Consider the following 16,601-nt stretch of genomic DNA (forward strand, 5'->3'; position numbering starts at 1 on the left):
TCCAAGAGAACAGGTGAAGTCAGTAATATAGACTTGCGAATTCCCTCTTTCATAGCCTCTCCACTGGAATTATACCGCGATCCTCACAGATGTCTTTACTCGAGAGGCTCGAATCAGACTGGCGGGTAAGCAAATGCATGTTTTGCTTTTTATTTAAAATGATTATGACTATTACTTATCTATCTTTCGACCTAATAAGTCAGCACGTTACATTAATTGTAGGTTACAGGTTTTTAGGACCTTGTGGTCGTTTGTACTAGGCTACTGCGCGGCCCTTGATAGTGGCTTTACTATTGCTAAATATACCATTTCAATGAATTATTATTATTAAACCAATAATTATGATAATAGACCCTATAACGTTGATCTATTGAAATACTCGGGTGCTCACGACTTCGGAGGTTAAAGCCGTGCAGAAGAGATAGTCATAGGCCTACATTTGCCATACACCTTGGTCATTACATATCGTGTATGATTTAAAAATATAGAACCAACGTCAACTCAGATTGGAAGTTCATACTGGCAACTGGTTTTCTGATAAACAATATTCGTTTCAAGAACATTATGTCTCACAATACTCAGTAGCCTATAGCCTAGACCAAATGTGCACCTTTTCAAATAATAATATATAGGCTACACTAATAAATTAGTAGCCTAAATAATATTAGACTATTAATAGAAAATCTGTTACATTGATATTGCATGTCCATCAAAATTGGTAATTTGTCTCTGAATATAGTCAAACATAGACTATATATACTACATGAGTTTAGCTTCTTCAGTGTGACAGAATTTTTGCAGAATTCACCTACGTGTTTGTTCTATTTTGAAAGAGGATTTCATATTTACGCTAAACCACACGGCCCACGTGAAGCCTAACATTTGTAACTAATTGCCTTTATGGATAACAATTTAGGCCTACTTTAAAAAGGGATATTCTGTCAAGAGTTCTTGTTTAAACGAATTGGCATTGCCATGATTGTCATTGACATGATAAAAAAACCCTGTTCAAAACACAACGGCTAGGCAATTCTTGCGTGTCTAACCTCATTTACTCTCTGCCACCGCGATGTAAAGATCCCTTAATTAGTGAGCATTCATTTCTGGTTCATATCTTAACACGCTCAGAAGAAGCACACGCAGCTTAAAGCCACTGCGTCGTTCATGGATGAGCTGATCTTCCCCAATCGTTATTGTTTCCCAGGCGTCGAATCATTATTAAGCATTCCCAAAACAACGATAAAGACACGTGTATTGTTTCTCCATGCATATTAACAATTATCAGACAGAAAATTATTCAAACCCTTAGCTTAACTAGCTGCTGTATCTATAGGGTACATCATATTTCACAATGATATTGGAAACAACAAAAAGAAAAACACAAATATGGTCTTTAAAATAGGCTATAACTCCTGTTTTGCGTGAAGTTATGCATATATAAACATCAAGGGCACCTTTATTTTGGACATTGCAATGCTCCACCAAAAATGTTAATGAAGCTCTAAGGGGGAGATTTTCGTTAAGATGCCTGGTGCTTAGTGGTTTGAAGAAGAACTATGCTTTTAAGCCTTGGGGCTTTAAGGTTTTGAAGGTACCAAACGTCAAGGTAAAGCCCCGAAATGCAGCTATTCCTTTTTAAGTACGTATAAGTAGTCTAGGTGTCAATTATTTAAAATGTTTAGGATGGAAATCGGAATATTTTAAATGAGCGCGTTGACTCTTGCTTTATTAAATTAAAGCTGGAATCCTAGATCCATTTTTGACCCATTGATTCTTGAAGAATATAACCTATAAATGCATCGCGAGCTTAGTTCAACTGTCAGAACCCATCAGAACCACAAATATACGCTTTTTTTCTCCAGTGTTTGTAAACAACGTAAATGTAAACAAACACGGTATAGCCTCAAAACATGGTTAAAACTATAATTCTTATATCATGGAGGGGGGGGGGGGGGCGTTATTGTTTCAACTAAGGAGTCTAGCTTTTAGCGAAATTGGCTAATGCATGTTTAAAGCCTTTTCGTAGGCTATTGTTTTGCAAATTTCTATTGAAGATCTTATTGTCAACTTAACATGGCTAAAAAATATCAATTTTCTCGAGTACATTCATAGGCTATTGTTATCACTTACAGGATTTTTAAATCAAGGTTTCTAACTATGATATTATTATAGGCTATGCAATATTCTGCATTCAGTTATTCGGCCACAATGACCAATAATAGCATAATAATAATAAAATATTATTATCGAAAGTATATGCCTATAATGTTTTTGTCAAGAGAGCAACTGCAGACGGACAGCAATATGATTGGCTCCTTATTCCAATAATAACCAATCAGCAAACGTTGGCTTCTGCCATATTCAAGATGACATCACGACAAAGGCACGCCCCCTAAAAATATCTAACCTATGAAATATAGTACATATACTTTCAAGCGGATTCTGTAAAGAGCAAAGGTTTGAATATCATCACTTTGTCCGTCAGAGGGAGTCGAGTTTCATATATTCAGCGCTGCGTCCCATAGTCACTGCGTAACTCCTTACCGCGTCGGACTGGAAGGGATCTTGCTTGAAAAACTGTTTTCACTCATAGTTGCTGTTAAGACTTATGTTGATATCCGCCCGAATCACGCTCAAACGTCAGTAAGCTACGCTCCAAAGTCAGTGCGCTTCAAGGAACCGCAGCCCCACTCGAGTTGAATAAGTCTATTCGTGATTTCTAGGAAGTGGTCTACAGTCTTACTTTGTTTCCCACCTGGATTAACTCGGAGACGACCACCAATTTACCTGGTCAACCTTCTTGGTTTAAGCTTTTGTCTGTCAGAAACTATGCTGTGGAAACTAGCAGATAACGTGAAGTACGAGGATGACTGTGAGGTGAGTTTTAGCTGCACAAACCGCACGGCATTACGTTTCAACAAGGTTAGAAAAACAGAAAGAACATTATTTCATAAAAAATATTGTGGCCCTCATGCGCCCCATCGCTTTATCGCGTGTTTAATGGGTAGACTTTTTGTTTATATATCTTTGTTGCGCGGCAATCCCTTTTAGACACACTACTTGATAAAAGCTTGACGGAAAGAAAATTATTTTCATGGGAAATGGTTATAACTATGAAGCATATTTTGAATAAGAAAGATCAGTGGTTATCTGATGCTATTTTTATTGTCGAGTGTAAGTTCAAGCGCATTAGCATAAATGTTTTTTCTTTCTTCTTTGAATAGTAGCCTAAATATGTTTCTTAATGTAACATTATAAGTTGTATATAGGCTATTCTAGATGGGTTACTCTTTCCCCAGTATCTCGACCAGTGCATTGGCTACTGACGACATGTGGTTTGATTTCAATAAATAACATTTCATTTTGTGTTAAATAAAGTATATTTTGTGTTACTTGAGTTGGATTTAGGTGATAGTATAAAGCATTTTGATTTACTTAGGCAGGCCTATTGTTCTGAGCTGAGTCAGGTTATTGTAAATCATTACAATTACCAAAGTATTGTTGTTATTATTGTTATTATTATTCATAATAATATAGGCCATAAGGGTAGTAAAATAGTCCCCTCCAGACTGTCTTTTGAGAGGTGATGTGGTAACAGCAATATCACAACAGTCCACATAGATTGCATGCTATCAGAAATAAGAAGATTATTTTAGTTATTTTTCTGTGCAACAAAATATGCATTTTTACTTTGAATTGTGAAACCATATCTTCCTTTTCAAGGCTGTTCTAAGCAGCCTTCGTCTGATAATTGTGTACTGAAATAACATTTCGGCCTCGACATATTATGCATGAATGTGTAAAACCTTTCACCAAATGTTTTCCTAATCGATGGTGAAAAATAAATATTGACGTCTGCATCAGGCTTAGCTGTCAACATAGTTGTCTTTCCAATAAATTCTGTTGAGGACTGTTGATTCACTACGGATTTGTCTAATTGACATGGGGCACAATATATTATAATTTATCCCTATATCATTATCAACCTAAACTAAGGTATCTCTTCTGTCCCCAGGAAAGGCACGACGGGAGTAGCAATGGGAACCCCCGGTTACCTCACCTCCCCGCAGTGAGCCAGCACATTTACAGCCCGTCACCGTCCCTCTCCCACTCCGCCAACTCAGACTTCCAACCCCCGTACTTCCCGCCTCCATACCAGCCTATATCATACCCCCAGTCTAGTGACCCCTACTCACACCTCGGCGACCCTTTCAACATCAACTCCATACACCAGTCGTCCTCTAACCAACAGCAGTCATGGCCGGGGCGACATGGTCAAGAAGGACTGGGACCTCATTCGCGAAGCGGACTCGCGAGCCAGATTCTGGGCCTGGACGGCGGCTCGTCCGGCTTGAGGAGAGAAGGCTTCCGTCGGCCAGAGCTGTTACCGCCTCACGCCCATAGCATTGAGTCAACCATCATTGGTGATAACATAGGACTGCATGAAATGGGCCATGGCCTGGATGATGTTCAAGTGAGTGATTTGATTGTGACTTTGTTGTCTGAGTGAAATTGAATGAGGCATGCTGTCTAAAACAATGGTCAGGCTAAAACTAAATAGACTTGCAAAGGAAAGGCATGCTTTTATTGTCATGAATGGAATGGAAATGTCATATTTCATAACTAACTCCCTTAATTATTATTCTAAGAATAAGTATTACATATTGCTTTTTTTACTTATTTTTCAGCATGTAGATGACCACAGTATTATAATGGCAGATCAGACAGTCATCAAAAAAGGTGGGTTTATTTTACTTTCCAAATATGTAGCCTACAATATATTGACATATGAGAAATGCTTTCACAATTTCAAGACAATATTCCCTTCCTGGTTTGTGAGTTACACATGCTTGATGTATAAGGGCACAGTGCCAGAAATTGGTGTGCAACAGGTAACAAGAATGCAATAGAGAAACATTGAGAGCTGTTTACATTTACTCCATAGCTGAGATTGCGTGTTACTAAGTACATACCTGGAAAATTCTACTTCTACAAATATTTAGCAATTATTTGTACAGTGACATGTCTTTGCATTTGATGATAGAAAATCTTAGTAGGAAAGGATGATAGTTGTACTTGTTGGTACATACGTTGATAATCCCAGTAGTCATGAGGTTCACTTAGCTAAACCTAGTTTGGTCCTCTGTGGATTCCTGTGCTGAGGTTGTTTGAATAGAACATCAGAAAAATAACCTTTTCAAAATGGCAGCCTATAGCTGACAAGATGGGACTGAGGACATTGTGCAACCGTTGAAATACTGCATTGAGAGAGAGGGAGAGGGAGCGCTTTGGAAAGTCTTTAGAGGTCTAAGCTGGTGCATTCGACTCCTTTTGAATTCCAGTTGAAAGCAGTCCAATGGGTCGTTGCTCTTCTTGAGACTCGCTGGCTGACTTTCTGCAGAACCAGCTTTAGCTGGGGTGTGGCATCCTCCTTGCATGTGAAGGACAATTCAGTAATTTGTTGGGACATGAAATATTTTGAATGAGGAGGATTCAGTGTTATCTAGTAGGCCCTACCCTCAGCAGTCTTTCATTCAGTCATTTTGTGCGTTGATTTGAAATTCTGCACCACCTTTGTAACCGAATGAATGTATAGATTAATGAATTGTAGATAGTGAATTCATGGTTATCATATTAGTAGTAAATTGATAATAGATGTTAGTGAGATTTGTTAAAACAACATCACTGTGAACATACATGTTCAGGAACTGTGACGGTAGATAACATTATTGTGATGTGGTGGGTGACACATGTGAGAGTTTGTGTGAATGGTATGTCCTTTGCAACATTGGCAAGAACGGTAAAGAATAGTTAATGTATTTTCTGTAATAAAGCCTACATGTATAATGCTAAACTGCTTGCTTCACAGGATGAATTATGAGACTGATACAGTGCAAAAAATGTATAGTAAACATTATTTAGAATGAATAGCCTAACGTGCATGCACACATATTTATTTGTATTTTTAGCACAAATAAACAAAATTAGTACAAAAATCTGCCGGATTTTTGATGGCCATTTTTTTTAGGCAGTTGAAAGCTTGAATAAAATATTAAATTCAGCTACAGTATAAGCATTTGTGTTAAAGCTACCTAAATGGTATTAATGCTTTGTTTTGCATATTTTTTTTAATGGCAGCCATTTTGGATTGTATTAAATTGTTGGACATTTTTGATGATTCGTTTTAAATCAATTCGACAATCCAATAAAAAACATACAATATTAAGGAGGTAGCAAGTTGTACAGCACGATAAAGGACATATAGTCTTCGTTACAGTGTGTGCTGGCTCACTTTATTGATCTTCCACTCAAGGTCAGACTGTGGGTAGCCTACATTCTTGTAAACGGCGGCAGCAATACCTCACTCTTAGCCTTGTACCCTATAGATGAGCTCTAAATTGTAATTTTGTCCCCCTTTGTGATTCTTGTCTCAGTACTAGGACTACGAGGGGGCAGAAACCTTGATCGCTTACAGAGGACTTATTATGAGGGGGGCATTCTTGCGGGTGAGGACGAAGGTATATGTAGTGTACTTGTATGTTTGTCTGGGTGTGACTTGTGTGGTTTGACCCTTGAAGTTTTGATCTAAAATGACCACCCAGTTTGCCAGTTTGGGCCCTGTTGCAGTACAACAGAAGTTTTTAGGTTAGGTTCTTATTATTCACTCGATTAGAAGCTACAGACCATTGAACGTTTGATCCAAAATGGTCATCCAATTTGGGCCATGTTTCTGTAAAACAAGTCTTTATTTTAGTCACTCAATTAGAAGTAGCGACAGGGTTGGTCTACGGCAAGGCAGGGGAGAAGGGACTCTCTGTGAAGTAGCATGGAAGAGTTGTGTATGCGTATGGATGTCATGTCAGTGGGTGGTAGGAATGAGGGGACTTTTAGCTGTGAAACCTCAGGAATGACTGTTGGTGAAAAACACACTAGTTCATCATAGTTATCTAGTGAATGGCCACTTATGGTGTGTATCTTGGCTTCCGCAAAGGAAACAGGTTTGTTCTTTACATGTAATAATTATGAGTTATATAGATTTTTTTACAAATCATTATGATGATGTTACATTTCACAGTTTATTATAAGAGAAAGCATGTTAAAGTTGGAATCCAAGCTGCACTGTGGGGCGGCAACAGACAGTGGAGAGGGATTTTTACAACTGTCGGCAAATGCAGCCAGTCTTGATGAATCAAATCCTTTTAAAAAACTAAACATTTTCTAGGAATTTGTCAAAGAAACAGTCTCTTCACCCATAACATGTTTACAATGCAGCACAGCCTCCATAAAGTCCAATAATGTTGTCTAATGTCTGTCTATCCTCTCTGCAAACCATCATTTCCAATGGGACAGTAAAGATACTCTACATTAACCTTGATACTCCAACTTTTCCTCGTACTTTTCCTTTCATTATCATTTCTCTTAACATTATTAAGATTATTAACCAACACTCATACTAACCTCTCCTCTCTCTCCACCCCGTCCCCAGGCCCCGTGTCCCTCCCCAAGGGCAACTCATTGGGCCTGCCCTTCCAGAAGGAGTCCCTGTTAGGCATGGTGTCCAACCCCACCGAGGTGTTCTGCTCAGTGCCTGGACGTCTCTCGCTTCTCAGCTCCACCTCCAAGTACAAGGTGACTGTGGCAGAGGTGCAGCGGCGTCTGTCTCCTCCCGAATGCCTCAACGCCTCTTTGCTGGGGGGAGTCCTACGTAGGTCAGTATCCACACAATATGATTCCATAATGAGATGGTTATAAGACATTTTAGGGGTGTTAAACATGCTTATGACAGGTCTTGCAAAGCAATATAACATCAATCATAATGTGCTATACCTGGTAAAGTGTTACCCCAAAGGTTTAAATAAACAAATGCATTATAACTGCATCATAATGCATTATAATGGCAGGTGTTACTGTTTTTTCATTGGATGCAATTGTGAACAATGGCCAACATCTAGTCTGTTAAAATATGGTTGACAGAAGCTCAAAGGATCACTGATTTTGGTCTAGCTGATTTGGTATATTTAGGAAATCATGGAGAGATGTCCATACAAAACATTACATGCATGTCTCCGAGAGATGTCCCTGGTAAGTTGGATAATGCTGCTGTTCTATAGTTAGTGAGCTACAGATGTACAGTGCAATCGAAAAGTATTCAGACCCCTTGACTTTTTCCACATTTTGTTACCATGCGGCCTTATTCTAAAATGGATTTAAAAAAAAATACAACTCATCAATCTACACACAATACCCCATAATGACAAAGCAAAAACAGGTTTTTAGAATATAAAAATATTTTTTTAAATAGTGAGCTACTTCAGATGTGTTGACTCAGGGGTGTGCATGCTAGATTAAATGACATATTTATGTATTTTCAATACATTTACTAACATTTCTAAAAGCATGTTTTCACGTTGTCATTAAGGGGCATTTTGTATAGACGGGTGATACAAAAAAATCTATTTTTGTCCATTTTGAATTCAGGCTGTAACACAACAAAATTTGGAATAAGTGAAGGGGTATTGAAGGCACAGTGCTTCAGGGTGCTGCTGGATACTAAACTAATGAAAGCTTGGTATCAGTTGCAGGTCTGTAGTGTGAAGAAAAGTTGCGACCTGGTTCATAGACAGACAGTAGGTCAGTAAAGCAACGTTGACGGATACGTAAAAAAGGGGTTCTCTAAAAGCAGCTGTTCCTCTTCAGTAATTGTGTGGTTGAAAGCATCTTGACTACCTTTTTGTATACTCTGCAATTCCTGCTACTTTGCTTTGGGGAAAGGTTACATCAGAGTAGTTAGCACCAGTATAAGAGAGCGCGAGAGAGACAGAGTGTGTGTTCAGGGGGGTTGCAGGGCTATTTTAATTGCTGCTGAGTAGTTGACCTTGTGCCCCATATGTCAGCAGGCAGTCTGTTGAGGGACTATGGGATTCTGACCAGGGCCCCTGCCTGTTTCTGCTGGGAAGGCATGTTTCTCACTTCCCATGTGCCCCTGCCAGTGCCACAGACGTTAAACGCCTCTCTCACACACATACACACACACACACACTGAGACACGGTTAAGTAGGTCATGAAGCGATAGGATAGAGTGGGGGCTGTGGAGAGAGGGAGGCAGTCACACACATGCCTCCCCAAAGACGCTGTCTCTCTCACCCACCAAAGAGGGAGCGAAGCCTGCCAATCAGTCATGCGGAAAAATTAATCGTGTGTGTGTGTGTGATTTCCCTGCTATGTGCTTAAGGCGGGAAAAGCATAATTTGTGTCAGTGTTTTATTTATTTTTAGGTCAGGAAGGGTATTGGAGGCTCTTTTTCGTTTGATTTATTTGTTTTCAAAAGTGTATGATGAGGCCTCCTTCAGGGATGGGCCTTTCACTGCTATGCTCTCTCAAAGTGACAGGAAGCCTGGAGTTAGGGTGACAGGAAGTCTGGAGTTAGGGTGACAGGAAGTCTGGAGTTAGGGTGACAGGAAGTCTAGATTTAGGGTGACAGGAAGTCTGGAGTTAGGGTGACAGGAAGTCTGGAGTTAGGGTGACAGGAAGTCTGGAGTTAGGGTGACAGGAAGTCTGGAGTTAGGGTGACAGGAAGTCTAGATTTAGGGTGACAGGAAGTCTGGAGTTAGGGTGACAGGAATTCTGGAGTTAGGGTGACAGGAAGTCTAGATTTAGGGTGACAGGAAGTCTGGAGTTAGGGTGACAGGAAGTCTGGAGTTAGGGTGATAGGAAGTCTGGAGTTAGGGTGACAGGAAGTCTGGAGTTAGGGTGACAGGAAGTCTAGATTTAGGGTGACAGGAAGTCTGGAGTTAGGGTGACAGGAAGTCTAGATTTAGGGTGACAGGAAGTCTAGATTTAGGGTGACAGGAAGTCTGGAGTTAGGGTGACAGGAAGTCTAGATTTAGGGTGACAGGAAGTCTGGAGTTGCTGTCTCTGTGCTTTATAGAAAAACCATTCCACCACAAATAGCCTATAGAATGGAACATGCTAAATTCTAAATTCAGAGTAGATTTGTCAAACTCATTTTGCCCTGGGGGCCACATTCGGTCTTCAAAGATGCCCGGAGGGCCGCACTAAAAATGTTCCCTGACTGTCTAGATTTCATATTAGTGATTATTTGGCGAGCTGGACACAGTCAAGAAACTGTATGAATGTAGGTCCATTATCATTTCTACACAGTTTCTATTTGGTTTCAGTCATTTTAAAGTATATTAAGTTTGCTCCCCCAAAAAGATAATATACATAATAATATACATAATATATGTATATATACATATACATACAGTTGAAGTCAGAAGTTTACATACACCTGAGCCAAATACATTTGAACTCAGTTTTCACAATTCCTGACATTTAATCCCAGTAAAAATTCCATGTCTTAGGTCAGTTAGGATCACCACTTTATTGTAAGAATGTGAAATGTCAGAATAATAGTAGAGAGAATGATTTATTTCAGCTTTTATTTCTTTCATCACATTCCCAGTGGGTCAGAAGTTTACATACACTCAATTAGTGTTTGGTAGCATTTCCTTTAAATTGTTTAACTTGGGTCAAACGTTTCGTGTAGCCTTCCACAAGCTTCCCACAATAAGTTGGGTGAATTTTGGTCCATTCCTCCTGACAGAGCTGGTGTAACTGAGTCAGTTTGTAGGCCTCCTTGCTCGCACACGCTTTTTCAGTTCTGTCCACACATTTTCTATAGGATGGAGGTCAGGGCTTTGTGATGGCCACTCCAATACCTTGACTTTGTTGTCCTTAAGCCATTTTGCCACAACTTTGGAAGTATGCTTGGGGGTCATTGTCCATTTGGAAGACCCATTTGCGACCAAGCTTTAACTTCCTGACTGATGTCTTGAGATGTTGCTTCAATGTATCCACACATTTTCCTGCCTCATGATGCCATCTATTTTGTGAAGTGCACAGTCAACTTAGTGTATGCAAACTTCTGACCCACTGGAATTGTGAGACAGTGAATTATAAGTGAAATAATCTAGTCTCTAAACAATTGTTGGGAAAATTACTTGTGTCATGCACAAAGTAGATGTCCTAACCGGCTTGCCAAAACTATAGTTTGTTAACAAGAAATTTGGGGAGTGGTGGAAGAACGAGTTTTAATGACTCCAACCTAAGTGTATGTAAACTTCCGACTTTAACTGTATATACACTACCGTTCAAAAGTTTAGGGTCACTTAGAAATGTCCTTGGTTTTGAAAGAAAAGCACTTTTTTGTCCAGTAAAATAACATCAAATTGATCAGAAATACAGTGTAGACATTGTTAATGTTGTAACTGAATATTGTAGCTGGAAACAGATTTTCAACACAGGAGTGATGGTTGCTGATAATGGGCCTCTGTACACCTATGTAGATATTCCATTAAAAATCTGCCATTTCCAGCTACAATAGTCATTTACAACATTAACAATGTCTACAGTGCATTTCTGATTGTTTTTATGTTATTTTAATGGACAAACATGTTTGCTTTTCTTTTAAAAACAAGGACATTTCTGAGAGAGAAAAGAGAGAGAGAGAGATTATAAGAAAGCTTACATATTGTCAATTAATGATGACGCTATTTTTCCTACAGAGCCAAGTCTAAAAATGGTGGCCGGTCATTGAGAGAGAAGCTGGACAAGATTGGGCTCAACCTGCCCGCTGGAAGGAGAAAGGCTGCTAATGTCACCCTGTTAACTGCACTGGTAGAAGGTACGCCGCTCAATTTCCTCTTCAAACTTAAACTGTGGTAAATGTGCCCCAGAGTGGTCACAACATATAACACCATAGAAATACAATGCATAGAATTCATCTCCATCTTTACTCTTTGAACAAGCTGGCTCGTCAAAAAATGGTCTGTCAATTGAATTGATTATTGCACATATTATGCACGGAGAGATGTGATCAGCAATATCTGATTAAGTTGTCTGAGATGGTGATGAGACACCGTTGCTTACACCCATGGTTGTTTCTACCATCTATCTATTCATTATACAGTATTACTATGATAAACAGAAAAGTTGAGATCCCTAAGCTACTGTGACAGTATTACTATAATACTGGCTGTATATAGTATATAGTAACAGTGGCTAGTACTTTTCTTGTAATTTCTTCCTTTTTGGTCAAAATGGCTGTGACCAATCTGATGTTTGAGTTCTTGCTGGTATTCCTCTGTCTTTGAATATCAAGGCAGCGTTGACGTTATCCACACTGACTGTCTTGGTGATATTTTGAGGTTATCAAGAAGCTGGCACGACCGAAGAGCACGAGAATAGCCCTGAAACTTTATCGAGTCCAGGCCTGTCTTTTACGGCTGTGACACTATCTAATACGACACACATGACCAAAGAAATGTGTAGCTTGTAACCTTCCTGTCTTACAGATCACACAAACTCTTCAAAGATGTAAAGGGAACATGTGAAATCACCACACAGTACACATCTCCAGAGCTGTAGCCAGGGTGTGAGTTTTAATGTGTGTGAGTGTGTGTTGGTGTGGGTGGGGTTTTCTATACAATTGAATAACTCTAAAATGCTATTTGGAGAATGGCAAAAAAACTCAAATTAGCCAAGCCATTATCACATTGGGTACTGTAGCGTCATTCACCTCAGTCGATCTACAAACACATAGTCTATTAGCTATACAATTAGCCGATACACATTAATTCACGTTAACTCAGCACTGGAATTAAAAAATATAACAGAGGGATCTGTTATCAGAAAAAGTATTGTATTAACAATAGGTAAACAAATGCTTTACAGAGGGGGAAAAACGTTGCCGTTTCACAGCTAATTTCCTGCAATTCTACACATTTTGCCATAGGGTCGGGATAAATGTTTTCAGTTTTAAAAGCACATTTCCTGCAATTCTACACATTTTGCCATGACTTATGCCATGTTAATATGATACAATACATGGCCAAAAGTATGTGGACACGTGCTCGTCAAACATCTCATTCCAAAATCATGCTATAACAGCCTCCCCTCTTCTGGGAAGGCTTTCCACTAGATGTTGGAACATTGCTGAGGGGACATGCTTCCATTCAGCCACAAGAGCATTAGTGAGTTCGGGCACTGATGTTGGGTGATTAGGCCTGGCTCGCAGTCGGTGTTCCAATTCATCCCAAAGGTGTTCTATGGGGTTGAGGTCAGGGCTCTATACAGGCCAGTCAAGTTCTTCCACACCGATCTCGACAAACCATTTCTGTATGGACCTCGCTTTGTACGGGGGCATTGTCATGTTGAAACAGGAAAGGGCCTTCCCCAAACTGTTGCCACAAAGTTGGAAGCACAGAATCGTCTAGCATTTCATTGTATGCTGTTGCGTTAAGATTTCCCTTCACTGGAACTAAGGGGCCTAGCCCGAACCATGAAAAACAGCCCCAGACCACTATTCCTCCACCACCAAACTTGACAGTTGGCACTATGCATTGGGGCAGGTAGCATCCTCCTGGCATCCGCCAAGCACAGATTTGTCCGTCGGACTGCCAGATGGTGAAGCGTGATTCATCACTCCAGGGAACACGTTTCCACTGCTCCAGAGTCCAATAGCGGTGAGCTTTATACCACTCCAGCCGACGCTTGACATTGCGCATTTTGATCTTATGTTTGTGTGCGGCTGCTCGGCCATGGAAACCCATTTCATGAAGCTCCCGACAATCAGTTCTTGTGCTGACGTTGCTTCCAGAGGAATTTTGGATCTCGGTATTGTGTTGCAACTGAGGACAGACGATTTTTACACGCTACGCGCTTCAGCACTCGACGGTCCCGTTCTGTGAGCATTTGCGACCAAGCTTTAACTTCCTGACTGATGTCTTGAGATGTTGCTTCAATATATCCACATAATTTTCCTGCCTCATGAAGCCATCTATTTTGTGAAGTGCACCAGTCCCTCCTGCAGCAAAGCACCTCCACAACATGATGCTGCCACCCCTGTGCTTCACAGTTTGGATGGTGTTCTTTGGCTTGCAAGCTTCCCCCTTTCTCCTCCAAACATAACGATGGTCATTATGGCCAAACAGTTCTATTTTTGCAATTGAGGACAGACGATTTTTACACGCTACGCGCTTCAGCACTCGACGGTCCCGTTCTGTGAGCATTTGCGACCAAGCTTTAACTTCCTGACTGATGTCTTGAGATGTTGCTTCAATATATCCACATAATTTCCCTCCTCATGATGCCATCTATTGTGGGAAGTGCACCAGTCCCTCCTGCAGCAAAGCACCCCCACAACATGATGCTGCCACCCCCGTGCTTCACGGTTGGGATGGTGGTCTTCGGCTTGCAAGCCTCCCCCTTTTCCCTCCAAACATAACGACGGTCATTAAGGGCAAACAGGTCTATTTCTTTTGATTTTTCCATGATGCCAAGCAAAGAGGCACTGAATTTGAAGGTAGGCCTTGAAATTCCTTCCACAGGTACACCTCCAATTGACTCAAATTATGTCAATTAGCCTATCAGAAGCTTCTAAAGCCATTACATCATTTTATGGAATTTTACAAGCTGTTTAAAGGCACAGTCAACTTAGTGTATGTACATTTCTGACCCACTGGAATTGTGGTACAGTGAATTATAAGTGAAATATTCTGTCTGTAAACAATTGTTGGAAAAATTACTTGTGTCATGCACAAATTAGATATCCTAACTGACTTGCCAAAACTATAGTTTGTTAACATGAAATTTGTGGAGTGGTTGAAAAACGAGTTTTAATGACTCCAACCTAAGTGTATGTAAACTTCCGACTTCAACTGTATGTAGCAACGGCCCTGCCCATCTCCTCTCATGAAGTATTTCATGAAGATGTCTCTTGTCTAGATTCGTTCGTTGTTTTGAGGCAGAATAGTCACCTCCGTTTATTTATGAATCCCATCTTTGACGCCCTCATCAGTCATACCTTGGCTAGACAATGTCTAAACAATGACGCATAGTTGTGTGCCCAGTATTAATTTAATCACGTCTAACCGCTCATAGCCACGTGTGATTTCATTTTCCCCTCTTATCCCTAATCCCTATAAATGGGTGCAGGAGAATGACTCGGGGCCGGTGTTATTTAGAGACCTTCAAAGTCTGAATCAAGGCTGGTTATCACGTGTTCCACTTGCCAGGAGGGCCAACTGGCCTTAAAGCCTAGCGTTTCTGAATTGCTACATTCCACATGTGATGTGCATGTTTATCAATAAGTGACTCTGTTTGGTGCTACAGGCCGTCCGGGTGCAGTTAGCCACATCAGCCCATTAAAGACCATGCAGGAAGTCCCCCCTGAAGATGGGATACATTCACCCTCAGTGGCTTGTCTTCCCCCGAGCTAAGAGACTGAGCACGACTGATTATTGTTCCTTGTACTGTTCCACTATCTACATATAGTGCCCCTGTGGGCTGTGGTATGTCAGCAAGACCACATTTGCATTTCGGTCTCCTAGATAAGAGTTTTGGTGTCTTATTTTGCATCTGTTTGTGGAATTTTCAAACTGTGTCTTTGTCTTTATAGGAGAAGCCGTTCACTTAGCAAGGGATTTTGGCTACTCGTGTGAGACAGAGTTCCCGGCAAAGGCCATCGCTGAATACCTTGGTCGACCACACGTGGAACGTAATGAGGTCAACTCCCGCAAGAACATGCTCCTTGCTGCTAAGTGAGTGTCTCTCTGTCTTTCTGTCTCTCTCTATCTCTCTCTCTCTCCTCCAAATTAAGGGATGTAATTTACATAAAAGCCCTGCAGGGTTTTGCAGGTATGTGAAGTTTTGACTCGGTTTTCAACGTTTTTCAAAAAATATTTCTGTAGTTTTCAATCTGCTCTTGACTTATAAAACATCTTGATAACTATGCTACCTTTGAGACCTCCCAATTTCATAGTGTCAACATGAAACCGTGTACTTCTCTGATTGGATCATTGTCAACTAGATATAAATCCAGTGGTCCATGTCTGGGCCATGTACATTTCGCTATCAACATTTCTGTCATCTTTTTTTCACCAGGCAAATCTGTAAAGAGTTCACCGATCTGCTGACTCAGGACCGTTCGCCTCTGGGGAACACGCGGCCGGCGCCCATCCTGGATCAGGGCATCCAGGGCTGCCTGACCCACTTCAGCCTCATCACCCACGGCTTCGGCTCGCCAGCCATCTGCGCCGCCATGACCTCCCTCCAGAACTACCTGAATGAGGCCCTCAAACAGGTGGACAAAATGTACCTGAGCTCGGGCAGCGACACGCAGGGCTCCTCCGACAACGGTAGCAAAGCCTCTGACAAAATGGAGAAGCACAGGAAATGAGGAAATACTATCCTGTTGGACTGTACAGCCCCCCCCTTTCCCCTTTGGACTTCTTTGACATCGATATTTAGAAGCGAAAATGATCTGTATGATTACGATTCTAGATTTTTTTGTGTATCCACCCAGTTGAATTGAACATTTTACCCCGTTATGGCCAATGTTTACAAGTTTAGTTTCTCAAATAACACTGCTTTTGCCCGGCTACCACCTTTGGGCTGCTTTCAATGCGAGATCGACCTACCTTGGTGCCTACTGTAGTAGTGGGTGCTTAAACTGTGCACAGCCAAAGGGTCTGGACTTAGTTGACATGGGGCAAGGAACAGAAAGCAGACTTTGTTGTTTCCCTAGAGGACATCATTTC

The 16,601-nt window shown here is 40.8% G+C and overlaps 1 protein-coding gene across 2 annotated transcripts; it reads left to right on the plus strand.

The window, feature by feature from the left end:
* The first annotated feature begins 89 nt into the window (after positions 1 to 89).
* tfap2c (transcription factor AP-2 gamma (activating enhancer binding protein 2 gamma)) lies at positions 90 to 16,240 on the plus strand. Of its 2 annotated transcripts, none has more exons than XM_039015277.1 (7): positions 90 to 125; positions 4,016 to 4,474; positions 4,689 to 4,740; positions 7,487 to 7,709; positions 11,568 to 11,686; positions 15,461 to 15,602; positions 15,946 to 16,240. In XM_039015277.1, the coding sequence occupies exons 1-7, from the start codon at positions 90 to 92 to the stop codon at positions 16,238 to 16,240; spliced, it is 1,326 nt and encodes a 441-aa protein (XP_038871205.1). The 2 variants fall into 2 exon arrangements, with proteins under 2 accessions (XP_038871205.1, XP_038871204.1); XM_039015276.1 differs by lacking the exon at positions 90 to 125 and adding an exon at positions 2,830 to 2,877.
* Positions 16,241 to 16,601: the final 361 nt, after the last annotated feature.

The sequence above is a fragment of the Salvelinus namaycush genome, chromosome 20 (assembly GCF_016432855.1).
Source record: "Salvelinus namaycush isolate Seneca chromosome 20, SaNama_1.0, whole genome shotgun sequence".
NCBI classification, from domain to species: Eukaryota; Metazoa; Chordata; class Actinopteri; order Salmoniformes; family Salmonidae; genus Salvelinus; species Salvelinus namaycush.